Source organism: Jaculus jaculus, chromosome 14, assembly GCF_020740685.1.
Source record: "Jaculus jaculus isolate mJacJac1 chromosome 14, mJacJac1.mat.Y.cur, whole genome shotgun sequence".
NCBI lineage: Eukaryota > Metazoa > Chordata > Mammalia > Rodentia > Dipodidae > Jaculus > Jaculus jaculus.
Window position 1 is genome coordinate 85,053,086 of NC_059115.1, and position 18,191 is coordinate 85,071,276.

The window sequence follows — 18,191 nt, forward strand, 5'->3', positions numbered from 1 at the left end:
TTTATTTAGTTTTTGGTATTTCAAGGTAGCCTCTCACTGACCTGGAATTCACTCAGTCATCTTAGGCTGGCCTCAAACTCACAGCAATCCTCCTACCTACCTTCAGAGTGCTAGGATTAAATGTGCGCGCCATCACACCGAGCTTATTTTTTGTATTTTTGAGTAGGCATGTATGAATAAAGGATGTATGACAGCTTTCAAACAAGTAAATGGACCAAGAGTGGATAAAAACTCTCTTAAGGGAAGGGAGAGGAAAAAGAGGGTAGTAGAACACTTGTAACATGAAAGCAGAAGGGACCATTGTGGGGAAGAAGAGAACCAACAGGAGGTGAGCAGTGGGACATAGTAAGTGAGTAGGGGAAGAGAACCAACAAGAACAAATTATTATGTACTTCATTAGTGAAACCCATGCTTTTTATGCCAATTTAAAAAACCAGATCTTAGAGTGGGGAAATGGCTTAGCTCAGGGCACTTGCTTGGAAAGCCTGATGACCCAGTGTTTGATGCCCCAGTACTCACATAAAGCCAGAGTCCCATGCATCTGGAGTTCATTTGCAGTGGCAAGAAGTCCTGAGGCACCCATTCATTCCCTCTCTCCTCTCTCTCACTCTCTTTCTCCTTAGAAATCAATAAATATTTTTATAAATTGGAACTAGAGATGGTTCAGTGGATAAATCACTTGTTATGCAAGCGTGAGAACCAAAGTTCAAATCCCTAGCACACACACAGATGCCTGTCTGCAGTTCTAGCACTTTGTGAGACAAAGACAGAAAGTAAAAGCCTCTGGAGCTTGCTGGCTAGCTAGGCCATTATTGTGTAGTATTTTATATAACTTGTTACCCATCAAGTTTATTTTTGTGTGTGTATGTGACACATGTTCCTATGGATGATAGTGTGTGTGAGAGAGAGAGATTGAGGTTGAGAGAGAGAGGACAGAGGTTTATATTGGATGTATTCCTCATTGTCAACTTTATTGAATTAGGTAAGGTCTCTCACTTAAATGCTGAGTTTGCTGATTCAACTAGCCTTCTTAGAAGCTCATCATTTTGGGATCCCTTGTCTCTGCACCTCTCAGTTGGGGTTACAAGTGGATTGACACACCACCTGGCATTTATGTTGGTGCTGGGGATCCAAACGTTAATCCTCACTCTTGCATGGTAAGCACTTCAATTACTGAGTCATTTCCCAGGCCCCTCAAATTGATTTTTCAAATTTAAATACCTAGGTTTGCTAAAAGCAGAGTGGGAAATATAATTCAGATCTTTAGTGTGAGTGTAAGATAATACAATCTTCCTGGAAGAAAATTTTTCAATATATTTGCAAAGTGCTACTGCTATACAGAATGCCTATGTATCAGACCTATGGGCAGGCATGCCTGTCTCCCTTCTTCAAATCACCTCTGTTGCCAAGATGCTGTCTGTGTTTCTATCCCAGGAAGTAAAATTAACCTTCATTGAGATAAACTATTCCAGCATTGGGAAGGGGCCTAATCTCCAAAAGAGCTACCACCTGAGAATCTCTGCCTGGGTCACCATAAAAAGACCAGAGGTGGGACTGGGGACATAGCCTAGCATGTGTAAAGCCCAAGGTTCAATCCCCAGTTCTGGAGAAGTGGGCAAAGAAAAAAGAGAGAGACCAGATGAGGAATGACCCTTTCTATGACACTGCAAAACCTTCCAGTGGTGGCTCATAGGAACCCTACCACATGGTGCTGTCTTGCCTGTCCAGAATGGTCAGTAGTGTAATAGGGGCTGCCTGTTCACCAGGCTTGGCTTAGTCAGTGCTATGTCCAGAAGATGAAGCATAGAATAGTCTGATTGGCCAGATGAGTTATATCCTGTCCCATATGGTGAGAGATAGTATATTTAATCAAGCTCCCTTTAAGCCTTATAGAGACAGGAAGGGAGTGCCCAAGGGCAGAAAGATGAGCAAATTAAAACATACAAATATTACTACAGAGGACATTGTCAGGGGATAATAGGCATTGTCCTCCCTCCACTCTTAGGCCCTTTAACTCTCCTGGAGGAGTCCTTGGAACTATTTTCCTGTTGCCCAAGAAGCACACCATCAAGTTTATAAATAAATTTTCCCTTTTCAACATATCACCCCACTGACTACAGGACATGGTGACTTTTTCTGAGCTATAGTGAGATCTATATTCTTTGCTATGATTACAGGTAATACATGATATGGGGACAGGTCAGACCAAAAGGTAAACTGGCTTCCCCCCACCAAAACCCATGTGCACATTTGAAATGAATACAATGAATCTGCTACAAGTGGTCACAATATTCCACCTACAGGCTGCCCATTCAGGCTTCATCCATAGGCCAGAAGTAGAGAATCAAGTAGATATCCTTGTCCCATTCACACTAATGTCTTCCTTCTTTAATTTCCCACTGCAATTTGCATCAGCCCACTAGTGACCTCCTAGTTGTCCTTGCATTGTTCAAAGGCCATCAGCAAATCCTCTTAACTGTCAGAAAGGCCACAGGTTAAATCCTAGCTCATTCTTTAAGCCCCCTTGAGTACTCTAGCCTCGGCTCATCTGTCTCCCTCATTATCCTTGCCATTCCTACTGCCAGGAATTCACACTAGATTCTGGAGCTTTCCTTCTGGTGCCTTGATTTACTATATATTTTTAGCACCTACATTTACTCTGTGTATTCATACCTTTGTCGCCATCTGGTGTGCTTTACATCTCTTTATATCCCCAACTACATATAACCCATGGTGTCAGGCAGTGCAGCCTCATGGCTAAGAACCAGAGCCCTCCAAGTCAGACATTTGGTTATAAGTTGCAGCTCTTACTACCTACATCATCTGTAGCACAGACCTTGACTGACAGGTCTTCTTTATCTGCAAAATAAGGACAAGGCAGCACCCATTTATCTGGCTGTTGAAGAGAACCAAAGGGTTGGAACAAATTCAAGGCCTGTGTTTAGCCTGTGCTAGCCATATTGTAAGTGCTCAGGAAATATCAGCTGTGGGTATTGTTGTAATCAGGTTCACATCGCTGGTAAGAAATCACCCAACCAAAAGCAGCTTGTGGGGAAAAAAAAGAGGTTTATTTTGGCTTACAGGCTTGAGAGGAAACTCCACAATGGCAGGGGAAAATGATGGCATGAGCAGAGGGTGGACATCACCCCCTGGCCCACATAAATGGACAACAGGAGCAAGAGAATGTGCCAAACACTGGCAAAGGGAGACTGACTATAATACCCATAAGCCTGCCACCAACAATATACTCCCTCCAGGAGGCATTATTTCCAAAATCTCCATCAGCTGGGAATCTAGCATTCAGAACACCTAAGTTTATGGAGGACACCTGAATCAAACTACCACATTCTGCCCCTGGCACCCATAAACTATTAACCATCCATGATATAAAATGGAATGCATTTAGTCCAACTTTCAAAGTCCCCATAGATTTTATCAATTCCAATGATGTCCATACATACTCCAAGATCTTTTAACTGAGCATAATACCAAAAAAATCCCCTAAAAAACCATAATGGAACAAAATAAACATTCACACTGCAAAAGATGACATTGGGCATAGCAAAGAAACATTCTGCCAATACAAGATTTAAAACAACTGGGGCAAGCATCAAACTCTGTAGCTTCAAGCCCAACAACTCTAGGCAATGACAAATATCCAAGTCCCATAATTCTAACCAGCAACAAGTCTCTGGCATTCCAATTTCGCCTCTCTAGCTATGCTACTCACAGTCTTGGAAAACTTCATCTGGGCCAGCAGCTTTCCTTAGCAGCCATCTCATGGTTCCAGCATCTCCACTGGGTCTCCACTGCAAGCCGTGATTCATCCTCTTGACTCCATTGGGTCTCCATGCAGGTATCCAGCAAACCTGCTTCACACTGCCCATGGCCATTTCCAAAACACAAGACCATGTTGCAAACTCAATGACCCTCTCTTTCCTGAATTTTCATACTCCATAATACCAGGTATAGTGCCAATTTGTTAATCCAGGGGAGAATAAAGCAGACTTTGAAGAACAGGATGCTCCTTGAGTACTCAGCCCTTCCAAAGAGTCTACATTCCTTCTGCTGACCCAGTGCAGGTCATTTGGCCCAGTCTCAGTGTTTGTAATCTCTCAAACAAGTTGTGGGTGAATGGGCCCAAAGATTTCGTTTTTTCTGTGCTATATCCTTCTGCTCACACCAGTTCATTTCTACACAAAGCAACCCAACACAACTTCTCAGGACCTAGGCATAACAGCAAGCTTCCCACACAAACTGCTAGCCCAGTCCAAGCAAAGCTCTTTCTCACCCTCATAAGCCAAACCTCACAGTCCATAGTTCCTACTGTGTTCAGGCCTTCCAACTCTGACCAGAATAATCCATCAAGCTGTACTTACAGCACTGTAAGGTGTCTCTTAGGCCAAGATTTCAAATCCTTCCACATTCCTCTTGAAAATAAGCTCCAAAAGGCCAAAGCCACACAGTCAGGTGTCTAGCAGCAACCCCACTCTCAGTACCACTTCACTGTTGCAGTCAGGTTCACATTGCTGGTAAGAAATTACCCAATCAAGAGCAGCTTGTGGGGAAAAAAGAGGTTTATTTTGTCTTACAAGCTTGAGGGGAAGCTCCACAATGGCAGGGGGAAACAATGGCATGAGCAGAGAGTGGACATCATCCCCTCACCCACATAAGGTGGACAACAGGAACAGGAGAGTGTGCCAAACACTGGCAAGGGGAGACTGGCTATAACACCCATAAGCCCACCACCAACAATATACTCCCTCCAAGAGGCATTATTTCCCAAATCTTCATCAGCTGGGAACCTAGCAATCAGAACACCTAAGTTTATGGGGGGAAACCTGAATCGACCTACCACAGGTATATAAGCCCAGATTAAATAGCTGTAATAGAAGGAAGAGACATTAAGTAAATAGAGAGGTTCTCAGCCAAAATGCCAGTAAACTAAATCCCATGATTTCTTGAAAGGAGAGCCAGAAACCTGTAGATGGCATGCCATAGACTCCAGACAACAGGCATTGTCACAGTCCCCACAGTTCTGACTAAGGGGAAGAAATATGTGGAAGAACACAACTCAAATATTACTAATTACTCAGATATATTATAAATTACATTTATATACATATCATAATTAATTCTCTCAAACATTTACTGAACACCCATAATATGCTAGTAAAACAAGAAATTTCCTAGAGAATAAAAGCTAGGATGTGTTGTCTTATCGTCAATCAAGCTAATGTACATAGTTCAAGTTCCAGTGACTTCTAGTCTGAACTGTGGTAATGATCTCTTCCCCAGTCTAATCTGCACTGAACAGAGCTGGCCAAAGTGAGTGCTAAATGACCTGGAAACTTCATTCCCTGTCTGAAAAAAAATTTTAGTAGCTTTCCTCTTCTATGGTGCCTATCCCCTTGATCCCCACTCTTTCAAGTATGTTTAGAATAACATCTCTGTGGTATTTACCTAGAGAATTCTTTAAGAACCAGCTCAAGTATCAGCTCCTCCAGGAAGACCCCCCCCACACACACACACACACACTCCAAGCTATGAGAGTCCATCCAGAAAAAAATAGAAACCACCCATATTTAAGTAGAGAGCTTTGCAAGTAGGGATTCACTTTGCAAATGATGGCAAAACTGAGCCACCATCTAGGGGACAGTGAAACAAACCAGAGATTAGTACCAACAAAGAGCTGGTGGCTAAAGAGGCAGTTGAAGGAGATGACAAGAGCCCAGGGGCCATGGTCACCCTGGAGCCAGAGAGAGCCAGAGGCAGAGCCATGGGGGGTCCACTCAACAACTTTACAGATTCTGAAGATGCCTCAAAAGGCTTGGAACAAAAGAACCATTTTGACTCCCTTAGTGTTTCCTCATGGCTAAGACAGCTGGAATCTGGCAGATCCTGAGTCTGAAGGGGTTCCTAGTACCCCACTCTCCACCTCTCCACCCTAGACAGTGGGTGCTCCAAGATAATGAGGGGAGCAGCTGCCCCCACTTCTAGCCCCCTAAAGCTCCAGCCTCCCTTTCTTCTCTGCTTCCTCAGTTCTAGTCCTGTCTTTGTTAGAGTCCTTATTCTACTGCCTGTGACCTCTCTGTTCTCAAGTCTGCTTTCTTGATTGTAGAGTTCCACAGCAGCAGACAACAGCCTTACTCATCTTGGTATTTCAGCAACTGACATAATTCACAGTCTGCAACAGGCATTTAATTATCCTTGGAAAGTGACTAGAAGTCCTAGAGTCACCTTCAGCTTTCACTCATTCTCTCTGGTGCTGGAGAATAGCAAGTGTTCTACCACTGAAGCATATCCCAACACTCCAGTCTTCCTTTTGTTAAAGTTGGGGGAGATGCATGCATATACATGTTTGTATGTGTGTGTGTGCATGTGCGGGTGGAGGCCAGAAGTCCATTGTGGATGGTGTCTTTAATTGTTCTCCACTTTTTCTTTTTGTTTTCAAGATAGTGTCTCACTCTAGCCCAGGTTGACTTGGAATTCACTATGTAGTCTCAGGATGACTTCAAACTCACAGCAATCCTCCTACCTTTGCCACCCAAGTGCTGGGTTTAAAGGCATGAGCCATCATACCCGGCCACTTTACTTTTGGAGACAAGATCTATCACTGAATCTGAGCCTCGCTGATTTAGCTAGACTAGCTGGTCAACAAGCTCCAAAGATCCTCCTGTCTCTGCCTCCCTAGTCTAAGATCACAGGTGTACACTACCATACCCAGCTTTTATTTGGGTGCTGGGGATCCAATCTCATGTTTAATGTTTATATGGCAAGCACTCTACCCAGTGAGTCATCACCAGTTTTCTCTTTATGATGATATAACTCCCTTTACTGTCTGAACTCTTCTTAGCACTAAAGAATGAACAACAAACATGGGTCCATCACCTCCTCTGGGTCTAAGAGCTGTGACCTTATATTTAAATACTCTCAACATCAAATCACAACACTGGTTATGCTCAGAACACCACCAACATATTGGCCTTCTACCATCCCACAGCTATGTGAAAATTGTTCATGGAAATTGCTTCAGATATCAAAATATCATTCCTCTACCACCCAAGATGCTTTTAGACCACCTCTTCCTGCTGTTAACCAATATGTGCTCAGGATAAACAAACTCATTTTAAAATCAGCTTAAGCAAAACATAATTAGGAAGATAAATTAGCTGTCCCAAAAATTGCATAATGAATACCCAAGCAAAAACAAACATTTTTTATTATCTACCTTTTTAATGATCTGTTCAGCATTTTCCTCTCTATCATCTGTGATGATGCTCAGCTCACAGCAAAAGGAAATCTCACTGAACTTGACACCTGGAATTGATTGTCTTTACAATGCTCATTGTGGAATTGAAAACAGATTAAAAAAATCTTTTATCTTAGGTTGAATTTTTAACACCAGCCTAAAGCTAAAGCATGGAGACAAAGCCTTCCAAGATGAGAACCATAGAACCAGTATTGAACTCTTGGTTGTGGTTTATGGCTGTACACTCTTAGACAAATTAGAAACCTATAAGAAATCAGTTTCTTCATGGGTAAACAAAGATAACAATACCTACCTCAATGAGGCTGACAGCTGACACAGACAGGCTTACTCTTTAGTTCTAAGCACTTGATACAAATTAATCCCTTTAATCTTTACCATGACCTCATGAATTATCTACTAGTATTATGTGCCACAAGGAAGCAGACAGAGAGAGTAACTTGCTGACAAATATATTATTAAATATGATTGTATACACTGAAATCAGGAATCAATTGCCTAAAACATAGTAAGGGCTCAATTCATAGTTACAATCTTCCCCTCTCCTCACCAAAAACAAACAACAACAACAAACTTACCAGTGCTTGTAAAAATTACTTTTTAAATTGGCACTCTATGATAAAGAGGGCTGGGTCCTTACTTCTAGCTGTGTTACTCACTGGACTTTGTGTTTCAGCTTTTCCATATGCAAAATATCAGGCTATTAGTAGCTGTCAATCAGTGGCCACTAGACAGGATTTTCCCACAGTTATATTTTGTTGCACTGTATAATGTTTAAATTTATAAAAAGTTATTGTCAATGCTAAAAATCAGTTCTTGAGCTGGAGGAATGGCTCAGCAGTTAAGGAGCTTGCTTACAAAGCCTGTCAGACTGGGTTTAATTCCCCAGTACTCACATAAAGCCAGATACACAAAGTGGCACAAACATCTGGAGTTCATTTGTAATGGAAAGAAGCCCTGGCATGTTTCCACTCTCTCCCTCTCTTCCTCCCTCCCTCTCTCTCTGTCTCTGTGTGAAAATAAATAAAAAGATTGTTTAATCAGTTCTTTGATTTTTCTCTCTCTCTCTGTGTGTTTCTTTCACATGAAAACACACACATACATATATACATATAAACACATACTTCAAGGCTTGAAAGTGAAGTCTTCTGGTCACATAGACTCTTGCTCTCACAAGACATCATTCATTTTAAGATGTAGCTGCCTTTGTTTACAAGGGTCAACTATACACCAATTTCTTTGTCCCTATTCCTTTGCCGATGTATGAATCTGTCTCCTCTAGACTCAGTGATTATTAAGATATCTCCTCTATGCCACTGAGAACCAAGATTGCCTAACAACTGGACAGAATTCCCTTGGAGAATCCATAGCAGGGCACCATTCTTTCCACTGGCTCTTGCTGTGATCAATTCATCAGAATGGAAGTCCTATAACTTAGGAAATTCCACTGTCCCAAGCAAACCAGGTTGGTCTCTGTGGTGGTTTGGTTTAGGTGTCCCCCATAAACTTAGGTGTTCTGAATGCTAGGTTCCCAGCTGATGGAGATTTGGGAATTAATGCTTCCTGGAGGAAGTGTATTGTTGGGGCCTGGCTTATGGGTATTAAAGCCAGTTTCCCCTTGCCAGTATTTGGCACACCCTCCTGTTGCTGTGGTCCATCTTATGTTGGCCAGGGGGTGATGTCCACCCTCTGCTCATGCCATCGTTTTTCCCTGCCATCGTGGAGCTTCCCCTCGAGCCTGTAAGCCAAAAAAAATCTCTTTATCCCAGAAGCTGCTCTTGGTTGGGTGATTTCTACCAGCAATGCGAACCGGACTGCAACAATAAAGTGGTACCGAGGAGTGGGATTGCTGCTAGACACCTGACTATGTGGCTTCGGCCTTTTGGAGCTGATTTTCAAGAGGAATGTGGAAGGAGTTGAAACCTTGGCCTAAGAGATGCCTTGCAGTGCTGTAAGTACAGCTTGATGGTCTATACTGGTCAGAGCTGAAAGACCTGAAGGCATTAAGAACTATGGACTGGGAGGTTTGGCTTACGAGGGCAAGAAAGAGCTTTGCTTGGACTGGGCTAGCAGTTTGTGTGAGAAGCTTGCTCTTCTGCCCATGTCCTGAGAAGTTGTGCAGGGTTGCTTTGCGTAGAAATGAACTGGTGTGAGCCGAGGAATATGGCACAGAAAGGAAAATCTTTGGGTGAACTGCTGCCCGTTCAGCTGCAACTGAGAGATTACAACCTTTGAGACTGGGCTAGGTGACCTGTGCTGGGGCAACAGAAAGAATGTCGACTCTTTTGAAGGGGCCTGAGTGCTCAAGGAGTGTCCTGTTCTTCAATGTCTGCTTTATTCCACCCTGGATTAACAAATTGGCACCCTACCTGGTATCGTGGAGTATAAGAAATGCTGGAAAGAGGGTCATTGAGTTTGCAACACGGTCTTGTGTTTTGGAAATGGCCATGGGCAGTATGAAGCGGGTTTGCTGGTTGCCTGCATAGAGACCCCATGGGGCCATGAGGATGAACCGTGCATTGTAGTGGAGACCCAGTGGAGATGCCGGGACCATGAGATGGCTGCCGAGGAGCTGCCGGCCCCGATGAAGTTTTCCAGGACTGTGAGTAGCCTAGCTGGAGGGGCGGAATTGGAATGCCAGAGACTTGTTGCTGGCTAGAATTATCGGATTTGAAGATTTGTCACTGGCTAGAGTTGTTGGACTTGAAGCTACAGAGTTTGATGTTTGCCCTGGTTGTTTTAAATCTTGTATTGGTTGAATGTTTCTTTGCTATGCCCAGTGCCATCTTTTGCAGTGTGAATATTTATTCTGTGCCATTATGGGTTTTTTGAGGTTATATTTTGGTATTATGGCTCAGTTAAAAGAACTTGAACTATGGGGATGTATGAACATCATTGGGATTGATTACAAACTATGGGGACTTTTAAAATGAGATGAATGCATTGTATTTTACATCATGTATGGATATCAGTTTATGGGGGCCAGGGGCGGAATGTGGTGGTTTGGTTTAGGTGTCCCCCATAAACTTAGGTGTTCTGAATGCTAGGTTCCCAGCTGATGGAGATTTGGGAATTAATGCCTCCTGGAGGAAGTGTATTGTTGGGGCCTGGCTTATGGGTATTAAAGCCAGTTTCCCCTTGCCAGTGTTTGGCACACCCTCCTGTTGCTGTGGTCCATCTTATGTTGGCCAGGGGGTGATGTCCACCCTCTGCTCATGCCATCGTTTTTCCCTGCCATCGTGGAGCTTCCCCTCATGCCTGTAAGCCAAAATAAATCTCTTTTTCCCAGAAGCTGCTCTTGGTTGGGTGATTTCTACCAGCAATGCAAACCGGACTGCAACAGTCTCCCTGTGTGCCATGTCACAACATTACCCTTACAGGGACCCTTCCAACCTAGGAAATGACAATGCCCTGTTGCATCCTCACAGTTCTGCATCTCATTGATGACTTCTGGGGTGCAAGGACATGAAGCTGAGCCCTCTTGGTGGGCTATAAGACATACAGAAGGCCTACATCTGGTCAATGGTTATGTGACCTTTTTTTTTTTTTTTCTGATGGGGCTCTGCATGAGCTTGTGTAGGACCCTATGCCTAACCACTCATGAATTCAGCAAGTCTTTAGTAAAAGGCTTCCACACAACAGGCACCATCCTAGGCACTGAGAAGATAGCAGTAGAGGGGTTAGAGAAACTCTCTGCCCTTAGAGAACTCACATCTCAAAAAGGAAACAAACAGAAAACATGCTTACAATATCTGAGAGGTGGACTGGGATATAAGACAGTTGTAGAGTATCTGCTTAGTATGTGCAAAGACTCAGTTTCAATTCCAGGCACTGAAAAAAAAAATCTGGTAGAAATTGAGGTGTTGACAATGCTATTTGCCATCTGAGGAAAACAGCCTACAGCTACACAGGGCCATGAGTAACTTGGGATGGTGCCAGAGAGCCCCAGAATCACCTAGCCTCTTCTTCTAAAACCATGAAATGTATAGCTTTGGGGTTTGGTGAGTCAAGGGGTATTGTTTTATTGTTCAATTATGAAATAGTTTTGTATCAGTGAGAAACAGCTTTGTAACCGCCATTCATATAAAACAAATCTTGTTCTCACACAGATGGATTGGAAATTTATCAAATCCAATCCACCCAAACAAAAGCACAAGGTTTGAGAAAAGGGAGAGGCCAAATTTATTAGCAAATATGACATTTCATTAAACAAAGTGTGGTTAGAGTCTGGGCTTCACATGCTAAAGTAAAAAAAAAAACTAAGTAAATATATAGAGATATATGTGTGTGTACATATATATATTTGTATGTGTGCATATATATATATTTGTGTGTGTACATATATATAGAGAGAGACACTGCAATACCTACTCTTCACCCCCCAATAGATAAAGACTGCCTCAGAAAAGGAAATAACCACATTATTAAGTAAATGACATTATTAGAGTATGTCATTCATTCATTCATTCACTCATTGATTCATTCATTTACTCATCCATTGCACAAATAGCTATTGAGTATCCATTGTGTGCCAAGCTGCCTTCTGCACATGATGAAAAATGATGCTCTGGAATTCCAGCACATTTATCTATATTTTAAATAACCCTTATTTTACTCTCTGATTACAAAATGATGCACTGTATTTTTTGTTGTTGGCCTGTTTTCTGGCAGTTCTAGAAATGGAACTGGTGCCTGCTAGATAGGTGTTTTGCCACTGAGCCACATTCCCAGCCCTGATGATTTTTAAGTTTAAAAAGTAATTAAAACTAGTAGGTCTAGTGGCACATTTCTGTCATCCCAGCATTTGGGGGGCTGAGATGAGAGGTTCACCTCAAGTTCAAGGCCATTCTGGGCTATACAATGAGCTCCATACCAACTTGGGCTGAAGAGTGAGACTCAGTCTCCAAACAATCAAACACACAAATGACAACTAATAAGAATGACACAGGCCTATAATCCCAGCACTTGGGAGATAGAGGCAGGAAGATGAAAGACATGCAATACATAGTGAGTTCCATGAGACCTTCTCAAAGCCCTACCTCTCTTTAAGCCAGTATTTCTTAACTTCAAGCATTACTGGCATGTGGCAGTGGGTAATTGCCTATGGCTGTCCTGTACATTTGTCTATGCATTATGGTTTCATCAGCATCCCTAAAGTGTCTCAGTACCATGTGAGGTAGGTAGCTCCTCATTCCTTTTCACTTCTCAACTCCTGACCATCAAAATTCCCAGCATTGGGGAAGTGGAAGCATGAGAATAAAACTCTGGGGATTGCAAACTTCCCTGAAGGGAAATCACTGACCACTGACAGCCCATAGCTCTGAGTAATTCACTTTTCTTTCATAGTTGGGACTCCTGTAAGTGTAACCACATGGGGTGGCTCCCTCTTTTCCACGGACAGAAGTTATGAACCCCTCCAGAAGACCCCAACATCCCTTCCCCTTGTAGATGCTCAAGAAAAAGGTAGGTTGCCAGTTCCCAGGGAGGCCAGTTCCCAGGGAGGGGCAGGGCAGGCTTGGATTCTGTAGGGGATTATCGGCTCTAGGCTTAGGTTTGTGCGTCATACTGCCACCCAGGTGGTGTCCCAGACCTGCCCTCACCCCTCACCCCTCACCCCATGAGCTTTGCTAAGGTCACTGTAGAAAAGTCCCCTCTGTAGGATTTACACACCCAAGTGGGAGGCCAGACGAGGATGACTCCTCCTTAGCCAAGCCATCTGGATCATGGGCAGAGCCTTTCTCTGAAGCCTGCCTGGCCACCCAGACTTTAAAGACAAAGAGCCTATTGTGAGCACAACTGATCTAAGAGCAAAGAAGCACACCTATTGGGAATGATTATTTAGAAACAAACACTGGTTGTAAAAAAAAAAAAAAAAAGCAAATCTTTTCAGTTGATAAAAATGCCAAATTCAGGTCAACAGTTATTTATAAACAGCTGTCACCTGAATCCTGCTTGGGACAAAAAGGAAAGAATTCTGGTGTGTTACTTCTTAGTCACTCATATTCAGAAATTCCCAATCACACAGCATTAAAGAGGATAAGAGGACCCAGATTCTGTCTCCATTTATTTATTTGATAACTATTTATTGAGCTCCTAAGGTGGGCCCAGCCAAGCCCTGTGTTCTGCAAAGGAGCACATGACTTTAGTTGGAACTTTATAGGACCCACAAATTCAAAACCTTCCAAAGCTAGACAGTAACCTTGGAGGTGGGTGCCTGAAGCAGGACCTGTACCCATCTACAGAAAGCCACTTCTCAGCTCAAACTACCTGTTACCATCAAGATTTGCAAGACCAGTTTCTCCAGGTTTTCTTAATTTTCAAGAGAAACTGGAAAGCAGAATGTTTTCTCTTGTGAAATCTTTTCATTTTTAAGCCTAGCCTAACATCTTTAAAACAAAAGTTCAAACAAGGCCTTCACACTATAACTTCTGATTTAGAGGCTGTGAAGAGTTGGTAGTGGTTGAGAGTAAGATACCTGCAAAGGTAAACCTCTTGCTGGCTGTGTTTATGAGCAATCTAACCTGTGTGCTTTCCTTCTTCATGTGCAAAATGAGCATGTTAAAGCATGTTGTAGACTTAAATAAGAGAATGTGTATAGGTGCCTGACCCATGAGCTCCAAAAATGCTCACTATTATTGTTACAGGCCATTTGGTCCAAGCTCCAGGAATCTTCTTAACAGCATCTTTGACACCTGAACTCACGTTCATAACTCATGCACTTCCTGAGACAGGAAGTGTATGGCTTCTTAGAGATTCCAGTTATTCCAGATGCATAACAAACCTCAAATCTCAGTAGATCAATCCGTGCTATGTTGATTAATTGCTCATGTCCAAATCCAAGATAGTGAATAGGCACCTTCCCAGAATCCTCTGCTGGACTCTGTTTTCAGATGGGGGGGAATATGAAGTCATCACATATGTAATTCTCATTGAGCAGACCCCTTCCTTCCCAGATGGCTGTCCATGGGTGCATCTCACTACATAAGAAATCCCTGAGGCAGTTGAAGAGATAGCTCAGTTGGTAACCTACATAAAATCTGAGCATGGCAGTGCTTACCTGTAATCCTAGTCCGGGGGAGGTAGAGACAGGGGATCTCTGTAGTTTGCTGGCCAGCCAGTCTCAGTGCATCAGTGAACTCCATGTTCAACAAGTGACCCTATCTCAAAAAATAAGATGGAAACTGGGCATGGTGGTAGACACCTTTAATCCCAGCACTCAGGAAGCTGAGGTAGAGGATTGCAGTGAGTTCAAGGCTAACCTAGGCTACAGAGTTCCAGGTCAGCCTGGGCTATAATGGAACTCTAGCTTGAAAAAACAAAGATAAAGAGTGATTGAGACATACACTACACCCAGTGTTGACCTCTGGTCTTCACATGTACTTGGGCCCACATATGAACACACACACACACATACTCACATACACACACAAAAGAAATTATCTGAAAGGAGGACTTGTTGAATGTTAAGTGATTTGAAGAAACAGAAGTAAAGGAAGAGGAAAAGAGAAAAGTCAATGAATACACAGGTCACAGCTGGAGGCAGGTGTCACACACTATTAGCAGAGATGTAAAACTGTAATAAAACTAGTTTGCCAGTTTCTTTCAAATTCAGCATGTATTCACCATAGAGTCAAGTGATTCCATTCCTCCAAATCTGCTCAAGAAGAATAAGAGCATGTCTACCAAAGTTGTACATGTGAATATTTACAGCAACTTATTCAGAACAGTCAATTGGAAACAAGCCAAACCCATACTGACCAGCAGATGGAGGCACACAATGTGGCAAATATACAAGAGAACTGCTCTGAACAGCAGACATGTGAATTATGGAAAGTGGAGATTTGACTTGTGATATTAAGATTAGGGTGAATAAAATAATCATAACCAAATGCATTAATGGTTTTAAGACATTTGACTATGCATATTTATATCATACTGCTTTTAGTTGTATGGATTCACCATTCTGGAGTTACTATGCATTGTTCCTGGCATCTGGGCTGGCAAGCACTCTACTTCCCTGGATTCTTTCAGTTTGTTTCACTCCTGGGCCAGTTGTGTGTGTTTAGTGCCATCATGAAGAACCCAAGTTTCTGTGGTATATCCTCCCCAGTGAGGTTAAGGCAACAAGAATGAACTCAGGTTTCCATCTGTCCTCATGTAGGTCATATTAATGTGGTCAAACCCCCAGCACCCATGTAAAAGCCAGGCATGACAGTCCATGCCTGTAATCCCAACACTGAGAAAAAGGGAGAGACGGTGTCCTTAGGGCTTGCTGGCCAGATAATCTGTCCAAATCCGTGATCTGCAGGTTCAGTAAAAAGCCTTGTCTCAAAAAATATAGAAAGGGGCTGGAGAGATGGCTCAGCAGTATGGTACTTGCCTGCAAAGCCTAATGACAGGAGTTTGAGTCCCCAGTACCCACATAAAGCCAGATGCACAAAGTGGCACGTGCATCTGGAGTTCATTTGCTATGACTAGAGGCCCTGGTATGGTCATTCTCTCCCTTTCCCTCCCCACCCCCGACCCCAGCTGGTGTGATTGCAGCCCAGCTGGTGGCAATTTGAGAGATGGAGGTGTGTTGCTGGGGGTGGACCTTGAGATTCTTTAGGCCCTTGCTGCTGTTACTTCTTATTGCTGGAGAAAACACCTAACTCGAAGCATCTTAAGGGAAGAAAGGGTTAATTTCAGGTTTATAGATTCCAGGGAAGCTCCATCATTGTGGAAGAAGCTGGCTCACTTCCAAACATCTCTAGCAGAGAGATAAAAGCTAGCACCTATAAATACAAGAAGCCAGAACCAAACTGGCTCTCTACACACCTTGTAGGGCTGGACTCAAGACCCACTCCCATGATCTACAAGGCTGGAATAATTTCTCCATCACTGTCAGTTCCACCCTCTGAGTCTTCTTTTCTTTTTCCACGAAAGGAGCACATGTTTGGAGCTAGAAAATTTTATCATCCTGATTCCTGAAAGTAGAATTTTAAGATCATCAGATGCCCTTCATTTTGTGCCCTTTCTGTCCCTTTCAGTCTAAATTGATAGTGCGTGTGAGGAAACAATTTTCTTAAATACCTTGTGGGTCTCTCATGAATTTGCCTTCACTGAAAAGCCACATTCACAGCTCTTTTTGAGATGGGTCCTCATCCATCTGGGTTCCTGCTGAGAATGTTGAAGGACAGCTCAGTTAAGTTTACAAAAGGCCCTATTATTTTAAAGGTGCTATGAGCTTAACCCTTTGTATCTGGGGCTAGGTCCCATGATCTTCCTGAGGTTTTAACAAAACCTTGTACAATCACTGTTTGGGTTTATCTTCCCCTAGGCCAAGACTTATTTGAGCTGCATGCTCAAAAGTAATTTCTTTTTTTTTAATTTTTTTTTATTGACAACTTCTATACTTACAGACAATAAACCATGATAATTCCCTCCCCTCCCCTCCCTGACTTTCCCATTCACAACTCTACTCTCCATCACACCCCCTCCCTGTCTCCATTAGTCTCTCCTTTATTTTGATGTTATAATCTTTTTCTCCTATTATGAGGGTCTTGTGAAGGTATTGCTAGGCACTGCAAGGTCATGGATATTGAGGCCAACTTTTGTCTGGACAGCTGCATTCAAAGGAGCTGTACCCTTCCTTTGACTCTTACATTCTTTCCACCACCTCTTCCTCAATGGACCCTGAGCCTTGGAGTGTGTGATAGAGATGTTTCAGTGCTGGACACTCCTCCATCACTTCTTCTTAGCACTATGCCTTTTGGCTCATCCCAGTGGTCACCACCATCTGAAAAGAGAAGCTTCTCTAATCAAAAGTGAGAGTAGCATTAATATATGAATGTGAACATTTAGTTTATAAGTATAGTGCTTACAGGGCAGTTTGGTGAGCATAATATATGTATTTAGTCAGACAAGAGCAGGCTTTATATACCTAAGGCTCATGACCTCCCTTGCCATAGGCTTTTGATTAGTTTTTTTTTTTTTAATAGAGAAGCCCATTCAGAGCCTCCATCTTTTAATTAATTTATTAATTTGTTTGAGAGCAACAGACAGAGAGAAAGAGGCAGATAGAGAGAGAGAGAATGGGTGCACCAGGGCCTCCAGCCACTGCAAAGAAACTCAGACACATGCACCCCCTTGTGCATCTGGCTAACATGGGTCCTGGGGAATTGAGCCTCGAACCGGGGTCCTTAGTCTTCACAAGCAAGCACTTAACTGCTAAGTCATCTCTCCAGCCCTTGATTAGGTTTTTATTACCAGGTATGTATTCCCTCCCATAGAGCAGGCCTCCAGTCCAATTAGAGAGCAGTTGGCTTTCTCCAGAGCAGACATTCGACTATTGGATCTTTTCAGTCATCTGGCCTGTCTGGCCAAACTTGAGGCTTCTGGTGTCCACTTTTTCCACCACTGATGACTTCTGTCTCCCATAGGGCTACATGCAGTACAGCTTTTTCCAACTTTCAGTCAGCTGGTCTACAGGGAGGAGGTTTTCAGCTCATCCCCAGCTTGATTTCTCAGTGACCTTGCCACCCAGGTGTGTGAACTCTTCAACAATAGGGTTTTACTATCTGTTTCTCATGGGAAACCAAGGGCCTTGGCAATAGCCTGTAATGTTTTGGAGGCAACACGGAACTCCCTAGCCAACAACTCACTGGAAGGTATCCTATCCCTGGCACTGAAAATTTTCTAGTAACAATCTATGGCTTCTGGATGAGCCATTATCCAAAAAAAGTAGACTTTCATATGTCTTATTTAGGATATCTTGAATTTTGATTTACCCTCCCTCCACCTTTAACTCAATCTCTTCCCCCAGCCTCACTTAGGCCATTCTACTCCCTGTGATCTGTTCTTCTATTTCTATATATACAATGACATCACCTTAAATCCTTCCCTCTACTCTCTCCCTTATAGCCTTTTTCTAGCTTACTGG

At 42.9% G+C, this 18,191-nt stretch overlaps 1 protein-coding gene across 1 annotated transcript in view; it reads left to right on the forward strand.

The window, feature by feature from the left end:
- The first annotated feature begins 281 nt into the window (after positions 1-281).
- Positions 282-18,191, forward strand: part of LOC123454667 (phosphatidylinositol-glycan biosynthesis class X protein-like) — a 37,299-nt gene continuing 19,389 nt past the window's right edge. Inside the window, exon 1 of the mRNA XM_045133399.1 lies at positions 282-328. Coding sequence (XP_044989334.1) covers positions 282-328 — 47 coding nt within the window. The remainder of the gene's footprint in view (positions 329-18,191) is intronic.